The sequence below is a fragment of the Chelon labrosus genome, assembly GCF_963514085.1.
Source record: "Chelon labrosus genome assembly, chromosome: 2".
Classification (NCBI taxonomy): domain Eukaryota; kingdom Metazoa; phylum Chordata; class Actinopteri; order Mugiliformes; family Mugilidae; genus Chelon; species Chelon labrosus.
Window position 1 is genome coordinate 11,675,983 of NC_140338.1, and position 14,880 is coordinate 11,690,862.

Genomic DNA, 14,880 nt, shown 5'->3' on the forward strand with positions numbered 1-14,880 from the left:
AGGTCATTCTACAGACCCCGGATGATGATAACAGGTAACTCTGGACCAGCAATGGGAATAACGGTGTTAAAATAAACGGCGTTACTAATGCCGTTATTTTTTTCAGTAACGAGTAATCTAACTAATTACTATTTCCTCCATTACAACGCCGTCACCGTTACCGACAGTTAAACGCGGTGCGTTACTTGCACTGTCAGCCAGCCACAAGAGCTGCGCAGGTGTTTGGTTTTTTTCCCCCCTCTGGGTGGGGTGGGGGTGGTAGCCGCATAAGTGATGATGATTGGCTAAGGTAGGGTAAGATGTTAAGCCAATCAACGGCAGGGCAGTGTTCAGTTGGGCAGGTGTTGTTTACACACAAACGCGCACATAACAGTATCACACAAGCGATCAGAGGTAGCCTGCAGCAATGGCGAGTTCGGAGCATTTAGAGGTAAAGTTGCTGTTTTCAAGGTGGAAGTATAGGAACTACTTTAACCTCATTGAGGTAAAAGGCAAGGACGTACACGTGAAGTGTACATTACGCTCTTAGACGTATTTAAACATAAGTAACGCAATAGTTACTTTCCCTGGTAACTAGTTACTTTTATAGTGGAGTAATTCAGTTACTAACTAACTTTTTGGGAGAAGTAACTAATAACTATAACTAATTACTTTTTAAATGTAACGTGCCCAACACTGCTCTGGACTCAACAGGGAATACCACTAGCTTATCATAAAAAAATATTGGTGAAATGAATGAGTTTGTTGCAGATAATGCGTTACTTAGAGGCTGCGCTCCAGTCACTACCACTATACGGATATATGCGGCACTCCGCTGGAGCTAAATATCTTCCGAAGGACTTCAAATAACACCAAAGTTATATGGGTGAGTAAACGATCATATTTTATGTCAGAAATAAGGTCCAGGTTGTAAAAAATCGTAGTTCCCCTTTAAGAATATGTCAGAGTGGATACTGCCAAAGGCCTCATCCTTCCACTGTGCATATTCCATTTCCTAAATTAAGTTACCTAGTTGTTAGATAGATACAACTGTTAGCCCCTAATTGTTAATTTCTTGTCGCCAACAGATGCCTAGCACCTGTGCTCTCCTGGCTTACATCCAATGTTACACCTGAATGTCAAGTTTCTTTTGTGTACATACACAGGCAGTAAACTCATGTTTCAACTTGTTGCATGCTCCACCCAGTGCTCGTTGTTAGTGTCCTAACTGAGGGAAAGCCAGTGGAGAGTGGGAAGGAAGTTTGGCTCATTCTTCTTGTACCTTACAGGGATTGCAGCACTTGTTTGTGTTTCTGACCAACTTTTGTTCTGTTGTTCTTGCAGCTTTGTTGTCGTCGATGCCGGAACTGAGTCAATGGTCTGAGTGGCTTACACACATCGTCACACTGTTAAAATAATCGCCTAAGTCATTTTTTTGTCAAAATTGTTTTTTTTGCCGAAATGACGCCGGCCACCTATGGTAAAATCGCCAACATCCTCAGTTGATCAGTTCATGTGATTTTACCCCTTTAAGATGATGGCCTATGGCACGTGTGTGAGCCTTTTGGTGAAGTTTTTTGTGTTTCCTGAAAAACTTGAAAAAATGAGTTAGGCGATTATTTTAACAGGGTGACGACATCTTGTTCATTTTGGCCGGCCTACCAGCCTTCTATTGTTATTGCTACACTATTTTGTGCTGTGTAATGAATTGGAAGATTTTGTAGGGATCCCCTTTTTTGCTCGTAATACAATTTCAGACAATAATAAAATACTGCACGATGACCTGTGAGTCAGTGTTCTGCATAATAATTCAAGGCCTACTGCTTCTGCGATTAGTAAGATGCAGTAGTGCCTGCAAAAAGTGGAGCAACTCGAAGCTCACCCAACCCCTCTTGTGATTGATTTTTTTTTTTTTGTTGTTTTTTTTTTTTTATCACCCCTGCTGCAGAGAACCAGTGGAGCTGTCACTGGATAATAATAGCATGTCATGAGGATACTGTACCACGGATAGAACTAAATATAAAGAAGCTGGAATAGATGGAGCTTTAAGGCCCTCTTATACTGATATAAAACCTAATACAATGCCATATTTTTTAAAGGAATGAGGAAATTTTGACTTATTTCATGATGTAAGTTCATTTTAATTAACAATAAAAAGCCTAAAATTGTATTTCTATGTTCATCCGCTCCTTACATGTGAGCACACTTCTGCACAACTGTCTTATTTACATGGACACTAGTATTCCGAAACAAAATGTTCCCTGTAGCCATCTCGATTGGAACAGACCGGCCCGAACTTTAATTGGATTGAGACGGGTGGTACAACTTCTGCGTGTATGGAGCAAGGGACAGAAACATTATTACGTTAATCTGTACCCAGAATGATTTCAATTGAGTTGAAGAAATCCTTCTAATGTAAACGTAGCCAGCTGACTGTACCAAGGTCATAACTGAAACCAACTCGAGGTCAGGCTTTTCTTTCATGAAGGTTTTCTGCCGTGTACTTCTTACTGGGAGGGGATGCTGGGCGAGCCGGAGCGATGGAAGTGAATGTTCTGCCACTTTCCATCGCGGCGGTGCCACACGCGGGTCTCCTCAGACTGCATGGTGCGAGGCATGCCGGCGCCATCCATGTACTGGGTCAGCCGAATGTAGGCAATGCAAGCTGCATTTTCCCCAATAAGATGCACGTGTGGGTTCAAGAGGATGGTGTGCACCGGCTTGTTCCCTTTGGACAGTGCTGCAAGTGAGAAAAACAGTGAGGAGGATTTTGGAAGAATTGTTACTTGCAGCTGCATCCACCTGATTCTTCTGTGAAATTCCTGTGAACTGAACTGCTCATATGTTGATGTTGGACAGTGGACAAGCGCAAGGCTTCCCAAGTGATTGAGGTTTCTGGGACATATCTGGTTTATCTGAACTATTTTTACCCAGACTCAGAACATTCTGCAATTTATAGCAGTCATTATTCACCAGTGCATTTTTGCCCCAAGGTTGGTGGGTGACCTTGTAGCGAGGCAGCAAACACAACAAGACAAGACAAGTGTAAACTGATACAACTAGATATTGATATGGAACAAAGTATTTAGCCTAAACCCTCTACTGATCCATCTATACTCTCTGAACAACATTCTGAACGCCACTTTTGCTGTCACTGCAGTCATCCTCATCTCTTTTTTAACACTGCTTTTATTTCCAGTAATAAAAAAAGACTTCTGTGCAATCTTTTAGGTATGCTGACTCTCTATTTTGGCATGCCTTTTCAGCTTCAGCTAATAAGCACGTCACACATACATTATCTGAGTTTGAGCAATGAGTTACATTTGGCCTGAACGCCGTGATTGCATACGACTTCTTCCAAGTTCACTTCAGGAGCAAAGCATTGTTACACACAACTGTTTTCATTTGAGCCCAATATTAATTTAAAGCCCCACCTCCCATTCTCACTGACTCGGACCACCGTGCCAGAGTAAGCAAGCATGTTTATTCTTCTGCTGTTCTGTTTAAAGACTCGAGAGCTGCTGGGAAAAACTTCACCAAACAGACGAGAACGACTCCTAACTGCTTGAGCCAAGTTTTCTTTTTCAGAAGTAATTCTGCAGAACTGCCCCGCTCTTGCCAGTATTGGATCAAACTCAGATTAACATCTGTGAAAACTTCCATCTGCTCTTTTTTTTAATAAAAAAAATAAAATAATCACCATTCTCAAAATAAAAGCGGTGGAAGTCATGTCCTTCCACCAGGTTTCCCAGGGCCTCAGGCTCAAAAGAAGTCAGACCAGGGTCACAAATCTTCCTGTTAGACCAGAAAAAAACAGAAAGCATGATGAGCAAACATAATAAAGACAATGCCTATATTCAGTTAAATGTGGACAGAAGCAAACTTACGCGTAGGCCTCAAAGTCCCCGTTGTTGATAGACTCGATCAGCTGCTCAGTGACTTTAATAATCTCCTGTTTGCGAGCTACAACACAACAACACAGAACACCGTCAAGTAAGCTGATGTCAGAGCCGTGGCGTCACTTCATTTCAGGCAAATGTTGGTCTGATTGCAGATAAAGAAAGTCTTGGCAGCTTCAAATGGGTTCTAGTCTACAAATTTGCCGGACTTTCAGAGTTATTAGAAATGGGAGGCGCTTAAAATAGTGTGACGAGTCTGAAGTGGGGGTTTTTTGTTTTGTTTTTGTGAGTGAAAAGACAAAAAAGCAAGAAGCAAAAAGCAAGAAGAAAGCCTCCCATGACTAATAGTGATATCAGGCAGGAAAATGCAGGACGACACACTTTCTTTCACCCAACAAAGCTCAAAATGAACAAAGACAAACCAATGCTCAGATGCAAGGATTTGCTACAGAGGCATTTTTGGACTAAAATAATGTTGACAGTTACCTTTATTGTTATTGGTGCAGGCTGGGGGATATTGAAAAAATTACTTAATTTGTGCAACAGAAAGACATGCTAAACGACAAAATGAATACTGCATATAAAATAGGTCTTTCACATACAAAAGCTACAACACTGTATGTCTGTGTGTGTGTGAGTCAGCTCTTTACTGTGTGACACTGTGTTTGCGGTAAATCAGGACACAGCGCAAATGGAGTGAGAGTGAGAACAGCATCTGTATCTACACGACATGAATATGCAGGAGAGAGTCTTCTTTGATTAAAGAGGATTAAATGCGATGGAAATACTTAAACACGGGTTTAATTCACTAGAGAAGGGATAGTCAGTGTCGTCTAAGCCAAAGAAGTGATCTGAACATTAGGAAAAATAGTGGCTGACACTTTGCTATGAGAGATCACTATACACTACAGTGAAGACTGGGTAACATGAGGTAAACAACACAGGACATCTCCCCCATTGCGGAGGGACTTACTCTGTACTGAGGAGGTGGGAGTCTGTCTTGACTCAGACATCTGTGAGGAGCGGCTCTTAGAACTCAACACGCCCTTCACTAAGCTGCCCAGATGAAGGGCTGACAGAGGTTGCATGGATGGGTGCGTGATTGGGTGCCAAGTGTGTGCGTTGGGTGAAAAATGTAACAAAGATAAGCATGTATGGCAGGATAGGAATTACGGGAAACAAAAATGATATTCTCAAAAGAGCAAGAAAGGGGAAGAAAAGGGTAGAAAGGGGAAACATTTAATAGTAATGAAAACATAAGATGCCGGCGCGCAGAAAAAGTCACGTTCACCAGTTTCCACATTAACCTCAAGCACTATCAAGATGCAGTTGAGGGCGACGGAAAAGGAACAGGGCGGACTGCATTTTGCAAGAGGAGTTGGCGAAATTGCAGTAGCTAGCTTGCAATTAACTGCTTAACAAAACACAATGAAGAAAAATATACAGTAGTGACTGGAAATGATGAAATCTGTCTCTGGAGGTGTTAAGTCATTCCAGGTCATGGTATAGCCAAAAGAAAACAAAGCTGAAACAAAGGCGACTGGAATAGCAGGTTTCTTGGAGACGCTTCCACACTCATCCAAGTGGCTTCTGCCGTTCTAAATGACTTGGTGAGGAGCTGGGCACCACCCAACTCCTCACGCACCTCGGCTGAGTGGCAAAAACGTCTTCGAGGAACCCGCGTGTCCACTTCCTGTTGTTTCTGCTTTGTTTATTTGGACAGGCCGTTAAGGGCAGGTGAGGAGCGTGAGCAGAAAAACACAAAAAGGTTCCCGTACCTTTTACATCCTCATCCTCGATGGTGGTGTTGGCACTCTCAATCGACTCCTGACGAAAGAAGGACGCATGGGTTATGCATATGCATCTTTAATAAAACAGCTATGTTTGTTGTACCAAAAATAAAGGATTTAAGAGAAGCTTTGTCTTTATTCTTCGAAATGAGAGTCTTAAACCCTGAACCCACCGAAAGGCCCGGATGATCACAATTCACTGATGTCTGATTATATAACAGATAAGAACTACCGGGGACAGCAACTGTGTGCAACTATCAATTAAAATTATTATTTTTTTGTTTGTTTTTTGCTGTTATACCTTGTTTCCATCCACGGGGTTGTGGATCACAGTTGTCTGTGGTTCCTAAAGAGAACAAATGACAGAGGAGTTAACTAAACAAATAACGAAAGAAAGGCAGACTGATGTCTGAGTGTATTTTGAGTGGAATTTCCCAGTATGGGATTAATAGAGTATCTATCTATCTATCTATCTATCTGTCTATCTATCTATGACATCTGATAAAAAATGTCTTCAGTTGCTTGTGCCTTGTATTTTCTGTTCTATTTAATTTCTTCTTTTTTGTTGTCTTTGCATCTTCTTTTCTCTCATCAGCCCTCACCAGTGTCCTGCCCTGGTAATCAGATGTGCGGGCTTTTGTGGAATCGATCATGATGACCAGCTCAGTCCTTCTAATCACTCACCCAGATTACACCAGATTATAGCATCAACAGTCTATCTGTCTGTCTGTGTGTGTGCTTGTGTGTGTGTGTGCTTGTGCGTGCTGATGTACAGAGAAAGGAGGATAGAGATAGAGAGAGAGAGAAAGAGACAGATGTCATGTGCCTGAGTCCATGCGTAATCGACTTGACAGCAAATGGGGGGACAGGAAGTCTTTGACATCATGCAGAGAGCGGCAGTCATGTGGGCTGACGTAGGCAGCCAGGCAGCGGACACCATGCGCAAGCCAATGAGTGACAGCCGGGGAGCCAGTCATCCTCACATTCCTCAAAGACATGCGCAAGCAATCTATGTCGGCGGCAAATCGTAAAGAAGCTCACAAGTGGGTTCTCACCAGGTGTTGCAATTTCACATGAGTAACATTCGATGACTTGGAAGGAATTCATGCACGGTATAGGTGTGTGAAGAGGAAGTGGGGAGGAGGAGGAGGAGGAGGAGGAGGAGGGGGTTCTTAAAGAGGAGAAGAGGACAAGGAATGGGGTGGTCGAGGTAGAGGTTGCCCTTACCACAAATTTACTAGCCTAATCCAAACATGTGTGTGTGTATAAAGGCTCACTGCTTCAGCCTAATATTAACATTGCACAAATCCAGCAAACTTATACTGACCAAGCTCTAAATACCCCATGCATGTTCTGCTAATTCAGATGGATGAATCAGAATCATGAATAAATTTCATGGTTTGCTGTGTTGGAAATTCTGAAGCTGTGACATGCTGCATGGTGGCGAAGGCTTTTACACACTACTTCATTCAGGGATAGCCTAACATTGAGCTAGACACACGTTTCACCCCCACACTACTGCCAACGATTGATTTCATCAGTACCCTCACACACTCCTGGTTAAGAATTTAAAACTTAGCAAGCGAGGTTAAGATCAAAAAAGAAGATGATCTGAGCCTGTGGGATCGGTGAACCCGTACCTCCTCCACGGTGGGATGTGAGGTAGGAAGGTAGAGATGTTTTTGTGAATGAATTTGTGCGTGTAGATGAGTGTGTATACCAGTGCAGGGGCAGGGCCAGTGTCTTTAGGACTGGTCACTGTGTTGGCTTTGTTGTTGACCTGCAGGGGGCAGTGTAGAGGGCATATGACACACATACACACTTTTCAGTCACACTCTCTTTCTCTCTGGCTACCGTCCATTCCAAAAAGTTCATCCCGACTCGTGTGTCCCACAGATCTGACGTTATTTAGCGTCACACTGCTGCAAACCAAGAGCAAACTATGGAATCTGTGTATCTTGCAAATCACACGATTTAGAATATACTACATTTACGGTAAACACATATAGTGGACATATGGAGGAAAGCTATACTTCAGACACTGACAGAAGTTAAATAAGTCAATCAAACTGGGCTGTGCTAGTTGGGAATATATTCCTTTCTGATTCTTAAAACCACATTTCTTAAACATTTAAACCATTTTGTTTGAAGAGGCTGGTGGTTAATACATCAGCATCAGAAGACCGGGGTTTAAAATGATTTCCTAGTTAGAGAAGACAGTAAAATTCAAGAAAAGAACCAATCAGACAAAAGTTTCTATTAGCCCGATCGCAACATCACCTACAGGATATGAAGGTCAGCCTATTTCTGGAAAGCAGTCATTTCTGGATAGCCAAGACAGACGGGGTTGAGAGCAGTGTTCGAGGAAACCGTTTAACTTGGGTGGGGAGTCGGGGAGTGGCCGACATTCAAGTCAATCCTGACATCTGTGCCCAGACGGTTTCACAATGTTCTTGTCGTTAACACGCCTTTTGTCATGCAAGTTTCATGTGAGCTGCACGTGAGCATCCACCCACAGATGACCTAAATAAAGCTCTCCACATGTTAGTCAGAGAGGTTGCATTTCACTCAAAACCAACATGTTTCATCAAACAAATGAAATAGCCTAATGTTATTTATCTTATTTACACGACGGCATGTCATTTCTGTCTCTATATCGTTGCACGTTTACAATTCTGTGCGGCCCGTATCGCGCTCGGCCCAGATGCGCACGCACCGGTGGGCAAAATATGCCGCGTCCACCCCCTGAAACACGGACAAAAAATTGTCAAACGAGAAGAAATGTTCAAAAGTTCAAATAATTGTTCAGTTGTTGTATTGACTGCTGTCCTTAAAAGAAACAAATGCCCATCATGATTCCTATAAAGGGGAACTGCTGTTTTTTACAACCTGAACCTTATTTCTGGCATAAAATACGGTGTTTTACTCATTGCTAAATAGTATGATAACAAAATACTGGTGAAATGAACGAGTTTCATGGCAGATAACACGTTATTTAGAGGCTGCGTTTCGGTGCCCCAGTCACTCCCACTATATGGATACACACAGATCTAAATATCTCCCGAGGGAAAACGAATTATACAAAAGTTATATGGGTGAGTAAACGATTACATTTTATGCCAGAAATAAGGTCCAGGTTGTAAAAAACAGTAGTTCCCCTTTAAATGTTTATGTCGGTGTCCATCTGCACCCCCCCATGCACCCTCAAAGCCGTAAAACCTAGGGGAAACACTGATCAGGAAACACAAACCAAGAGGGAAAATCTGTACTGCTTGGTTGTACGTTCATTAAGCTTTCCCCCATCTTCACAAAACCTATACGTTTACAACTACAGACACATAGACTTTATCTTTCATCAGCTGGGGTCACACGGTGAGGAATGAACTCCCTGGAATGGATCTCGTATCATGATTACTCTGTGTCCCGTATAAAACCCAAACATGGTGACACCGGTTCAAACAGTGTATGCAGAGGTCCAATCTCAAATCAACACTCGCTTGTCTGAACAACAAAACAGGCGCACGTTATTAGTCACGGACACTAAACCCTTAACAATGTGACAAAGCGTGCCCACGCACGCACCTCTGCATCAGGCGTTGGATTTCAGATTGGGCCTCAAACACACAAAGAAAATAGGGTAGAGCACAACCGGGGGCTCTCGACTCAAGTGATTATGGAAAATCATGAGACATGGTAAGTTCAAGAATACAGGCAGGAAGAGAAACTAAAGAGGTCAGTAATTTTCATAAAGGATGATGAAACCAAAACTCACATATACTCAGTGTGGTTTGCGGTGCCACAAAGCTAAGAAGGAAGTAATAACTGCTTCCCACAGCTAAGAGTGACTGTCCCTGAATGATGATGTCGTTAAGTGCACAGTGCATAATAATAGTAATAATAATAATAATCAAGACACTTTTCAGGCATTTTCTTCGAATGTGCGAAGCAACTCACCTTAACGCCGTCTGACTTCTTGTTAAGCAAACTCTTGGCTGCTGTAGAAGCAAAGAAAGACACAACACTTCAGCACGGCAGCTCAGGAACAGGGTTCTGTGCCTGAGGCTACGCAAACTAACATGCAGCAAGCATATCAATCCGACTGTGCTTATCTTCAAACTCCAGGTGCAAAATTCAACTGCAAGGTCCATAATGCAATGCAACAGATGCTCTAAATAAAAATCATCATTTATGCAAGGTTGTTATCCGACTACATACTAGTTAACATGTGAGAGGCTGAAGGGTGGATGAGTAATTGTGTGTGTGTGTGTGTATATATATAGTAGCTGGTGAAAAGGGGGTAATCTACCTATCTTCAGTAGACTCTCACAGCATTCTTAAACTGACATTTGCACACATACACATGCACTTAACCATTAGCACCCACACATACAATCCACTCTACTCTCATCGCTGCCCTTTCTAGGGGTTTAAAGAATCCAAACTCTAAACTCTGCATTTTAAAATGCATGCTGCATCCTTATTTAAATTTTAAATTGGACTTATAGTTGCTCGATCAAAGACCAAATGCCTCATCTTCATGCATATGCGTTCGGCTAAGTAGGAAAGCCTAAACATCACATCTTAATAGCTGGGCCCAATCCCGCATACAGTATTTTTCCCTGCCATTCCAGAAATCTTACCTCCGACGGATACCACAATCCAAACAAAAATGGAAAGAAAAGTGAAGAAAGGAAGAAAATGATGAATAAAAAGAGACACAAATGCACTGATGCATTTCACTGTAGAATGAAGAAAGGACGTGGGCTCGAAGGAGCTGGAGAAATTAGAGATAGGTTCAAAGGAAATACATGCAAAAAAAAACGTATGGCGAAGTGCAAAATAGAGATAGGGTGGTAGAACAACAGCTAGAGATTAAGGGAGATGACTGTGTTCACCAGTGGCATGTATGTGCTAGGAAAATCTTTTCTCCATACAGAAACAGATTGAAGGCATCTGTGTTTTCCCAGTGTTGTAGATGCACTTTTCAAAGAGAACCAAACTATCTCCAGTATTAAAAGCTAAGAAACATGTCCAGCCACCATGTCCAGATTTTTATTCAGTTCAGTTTAGTTACGTATGTTTGGGCGAACCAGATCTTGGACGCCAGGCTGAGAGGGACATACCTGAGAAGTTTCTCGTGACCAGCAAAGTGGTCAAAATGGCTCCCTGTGGTCACAGAGAAGGAGGAAAGAAGGAAAGAAACGATGATGAGCAAAAGGAGGGAGAAAGAGGAAGGGACGATTGTTTATAAAGGTTGCAGCAGAAAAAGAGAAGCACGGTTAACTAGAGGGTAACTAGAAAGTTTTAGAGAACAAGTCCTAATTTCATTATAGTTTCACTGAGATATCTTAAAGGAGACAGACAGGGGAAGAGAAAGTCGGGTGCACAGATTGTTCTATATTCATAGAAACATTAAGGATAGCCAGAAGTCTCACCTTGAGTTTCCTCCTGGCATTAAATTTCTTCAGACACTCCACAGTCTCCTGCCTGTGCATCATGGAAGCTACAGTGGACCGTTGCTGCAGAAATAAGAAGAGGGGATTTTGGGATTAGGACAGAATGGAAACAGAAGGTGGGAGGAATATATGGATGCTGTTTATTCTATTTGCTGCCTATGGCATCTTATCATTATCAATGTGTGGGCATTTATTCCTGGGCCACGTACGCAGATCCAGGGGTGTTTGAGGGCCTCGGCGGCAGTGATGCGTTTACTGGGGTTGATGGTCAGCATCTTGTTGATCAGATCTTTGGCCTCGGGAGTTACAGTGTCCCACTCGGGGGACGGGAACTGTCGGGAAACAACAGGAGAGCGTCACTCTACACTCATTACACAGACAAGTGCTAACAAAGACTAAACATAGCAGACAGAAATGTTAAAAAAAAAAATCGGAGGGAAACGTAAAACACAGGAATTTTGCACGTGTGCGTATTAGGACTAGAAACATTTTATCATTTTATACTGAAGTGATTCACCCGGTGGTTTTGTCTTTTATGGGACAGGGTCACAGCATGTAGAGGTCCTCTTTAATATCCAAAGGGCCAAACTATTCTGTAGTGGCCCGACCTGATTTCTGATAAGTAATGTGTAGAAGTGTATTTTTAAGCTATAGTGCGGAACATCTGTTGCAGCTGGGTTTTAAATCCGGTGCCTGGGATGTAAATCCTGCACTGGTGCAATGGCAGTGACGCGGTGACAATGATTGGTTTGCAAGAGCTGAAACAATCACAGTAACAGATACAGAGAAGCCTACAGCAGCTATCTAAGAGTATGGTGGATCCTACGGATAAAAAAAAAAAACAAGAGGTGGTTTTAATATACAGCCACGTGGACTGCATGTGTGTGCACGCTTACATCATAGGCCCCAGCCTTGATTTGTTGGTAGAGGCGGTGTTGATCCTCATCCCAGAAGGGAGGGTAGCCCACCAGCAGGATGTACAAAATCACACCTGGGAGGAGGTGGTATATTAGTTCAAACTATGCACACGGCGTCAGAGTTGTCTTCTTGACACATCTGAGCAGGTCGGACGAGACCACAGATTGAAGTCCAGCATCTAATTCATTTGAACAGCTGCAGTGAAGAGGATCTGAATGTTATTTACCGCAGGCCCACATGTCCACTGGTTTCCCATATGGGTCTTTCCTCAGAACCTCCGGAGATAAGTAGCCCGGGGTGCCGGCAAATCCTGGAGGAGTAATATGAAGGGGTTTGGGGGAGGGGGGTGTGGAATGGTAGGTGGGAGTGGGCAATTCAGTGACTAAGCTGTTTGTCGACTAAATAAGATTGACTGATTGGTTGTTTGATTGACCAACTGTTTCAGGTTGAAAATGTGGATGGATGAATACTCACCAAACCATGCCTGCTGATCCCCCTGTACCTCGATAGCCAGCCCAAAGTCAGCCAACTTGACCGCCGCCCCCTTCAGCTTACTGGCCAATAGAAGGTTCTCAGGCTGGGGGGGGCGGAGTCAAACAGGTTAGAGGTGAGAGGTCACACGCTCTGGGAACAAGCTGCCCACAGACACAGATCTAAGATCAGATTAGCCAAACCAAGTCCTAATAAAAAAACACCATTAGGGGTCGATGACACTAAACTGCTCTTAAATCAGTGTCTGAGGCAACCCCCTTTCTGCCACACAAATGACAGAGAGACAAAGATGTGCACGGGACCAAATCTCTACGTGACCACGGACGTCGTTCATGCTGGAGCTGTGGACTTGCTCCCCGAGCCTCATGGATTTAGAGGGAAGTGACTTGGTAGTGGGCGTTGACGCGCCCGTCCACACCAAGACCAAATCCGCAGTTAAAATCCAGTGAGTGGGAACAAAGTGCACAGTGCAGGGAGAGGGATACAGGGGGAATGTGTGGCGTAACAGGAGACGTGGGTGACTCGGCTGAACACAGCACGCGTGACAACAAACGCACACTTGCACGCTAAACAATTTAGCGCAATCATAAATATATACCAGCCCACAGCATGCACCCGTGCACGCACACAACCGCTCGCAAACACACACACACGGACGCAGGTGCAGAAAGGTCTTCGCTAACCTAAGGCTAGTTAGACGGCGTGCTCTAATGAATAATACATTTCTTAACATTTAGAGACTCTAAACACAGACAGCCTGAGAGCAGTCAGTTTATGGCAGACATGTGATTCGACAGGACACGGACGCCAGCTGACAACTGGACACATCCTCATAATAATGATTTAAATAACGATGAATAAATCCTCCCGGTGAAAAAAACTTCACTTCAGCAAAGGCCATCTACCCTCATAAAGCAGCAGATGGAAAATCTCATGAATCATCCGGAGTTTTTCACGCTCACAATCCAATGCTTTCTTGCGTTATCTTGGGCCCTTTTTTTGTTTTTCTCCAAATCAAAGTGCTCACAGGAAGTTATGAGAACACAGACTAACATTAGAATATTCATGACTTTGGAAAATCTTTCATACCTCAACGTGATCTTTACAAAATTATGCAAATGTGATGATTTTTTTTGAGCTTCTGCCTCAAGATTGCTCCCGTTTCTGTCGCTGCTACACAGCACTGAGAGCATTACACAATCACGCACACTCTGGCAGACTCACTGCACCATCAGGTCCATATTTTTGACATTGACAAGGAGGGTGTACTGAAGTAACAATACTGACTAGCTTAACTACAGCACATGCTGCTTTAATATTGAAAATCACCCCCACTGTGGGATAAATTGAAGGATTATCTTATCTTATCTTATCTTATAACAACACAGACGAAGCGAAGCGAGAGAGAAGTAGGTGGTAAGTTTGAATAAGAGCTGCCGCAAATTTGAAAGCTGACGCCAAGATCATATCAGCTTCATCACGCTTGCAGTTATTATTGCATCTAAAAGGAATGACAAAGACTGTGAATAAGGACTTTTTTATAACATTAAGACATTTCCAGGTGAGAAAAAAACAATAAAAACTTAATGTTCATTTCATCAAGCACATTAAACGAGTGGGAGAATGTAAGAAAGGGGTAAGTGTGACTCTGAATGTTGTCTTCTGTAAAGAGTCAGGAACAGGGTTGGGTTTTTTTGTTGTTTTTTTCAGCGGGGCTGCAGCAGCGGCTGTGGTCATATACAAACCTTCAGATCCCTGTGAACGATCCCGTTAACATGGCAGTGGTGGACGCTCTCCAGGATCTGCTGTATGCAGTGGCTGAGGGCAGGACAAGTAAGGAACGAATGCAGGGTTGGGATGGAAGGAGAGATGGGGAAAAAACAAACAGAGAGGTAATAATTGAGGGGAGAGAAGAAGAAGAAGAAGAAGAAACCATTCCATACTATCCTCATTAGACTTCTCATGTGTGATACTCTTTTCCTGAGGGACGGCATTAATGCCACATGTAGGCAAGTCATTTTTCACGTATTTTTATATATGTAGACACAAGAAAGCTATACAGCATCCAACACAAGAAGGCACACTGTCTCTCCGGGGAGAAAGTATTTCAGTATACCGCTGGCAGTGTAAGGTAGGCTGTGTATGATTAATACTGCAGGCTATATGTCATTAATCACCTTTATAAATAACTCTATGAGAAGCCTCAGAGACGAGGCAGCTGCATCACACTTCCGAGACGACCATATGGGAAACACACAAGTATCCGCGCGCACATCTACAGTACAGGCACACGGTGATCTCTCCAGTAACGGGCCAGAGATGTATAATGGCTGCTGGGCTCAGCAT

At 43.1% G+C, this 14,880-nt stretch overlaps 1 protein-coding gene across 6 annotated transcripts in view; it reads right to left on the reverse strand.

The window, feature by feature from the left end:
• The window catches only part of camk2d2 (calcium/calmodulin-dependent protein kinase (CaM kinase) II delta 2), a 37,725-nt gene that overhangs the window by 2,434 nt on the left and 20,411 nt on the right, over nucleotides 1-14,880 (reverse strand). For 3 of the 6 annotated variants that reach the window (XM_084572422.1, XM_084572423.1, XM_084572426.1), the window contains 14 exons: nucleotides 14,280-14,352; nucleotides 12,517-12,619; nucleotides 12,269-12,352; nucleotides 12,021-12,115; nucleotides 11,334-11,456; nucleotides 11,104-11,187; nucleotides 10,792-10,834; nucleotides 9,623-9,663; nucleotides 7,389-7,448; nucleotides 5,970-6,014; nucleotides 5,657-5,705; nucleotides 3,867-3,942; nucleotides 3,680-3,774; nucleotides 2,491-2,719 (listed from right to left, as the gene is read on the reverse strand). In XM_084572422.1, coding sequence (XP_084428548.1) covers nucleotides 2,491-2,719; nucleotides 3,680-3,774; nucleotides 3,867-3,942; nucleotides 5,657-5,705; nucleotides 5,970-6,014; nucleotides 7,389-7,448; nucleotides 9,623-9,663; nucleotides 10,792-10,834; nucleotides 11,104-11,187; nucleotides 11,334-11,456; nucleotides 12,021-12,115; nucleotides 12,269-12,352; nucleotides 12,517-12,619; nucleotides 14,280-14,352 — 1,200 coding nt within the window. Of the gene's footprint in view, nucleotides 1-2,490; nucleotides 2,720-3,679; nucleotides 3,775-3,866; nucleotides 3,943-4,364; nucleotides 4,386-4,851; nucleotides 4,951-5,656; nucleotides 5,706-5,969; nucleotides 6,015-7,388; nucleotides 7,449-9,622; nucleotides 9,664-10,791; nucleotides 10,835-11,103; nucleotides 11,188-11,333; nucleotides 11,457-12,020; nucleotides 12,116-12,268; nucleotides 12,353-12,516; nucleotides 12,620-14,279; nucleotides 14,353-14,880 lie in introns of all 6 variants that reach the window. The other 3 variants (XM_084572424.1, XM_084572425.1, XM_084572427.1) reach the window with 2 other exon arrangements.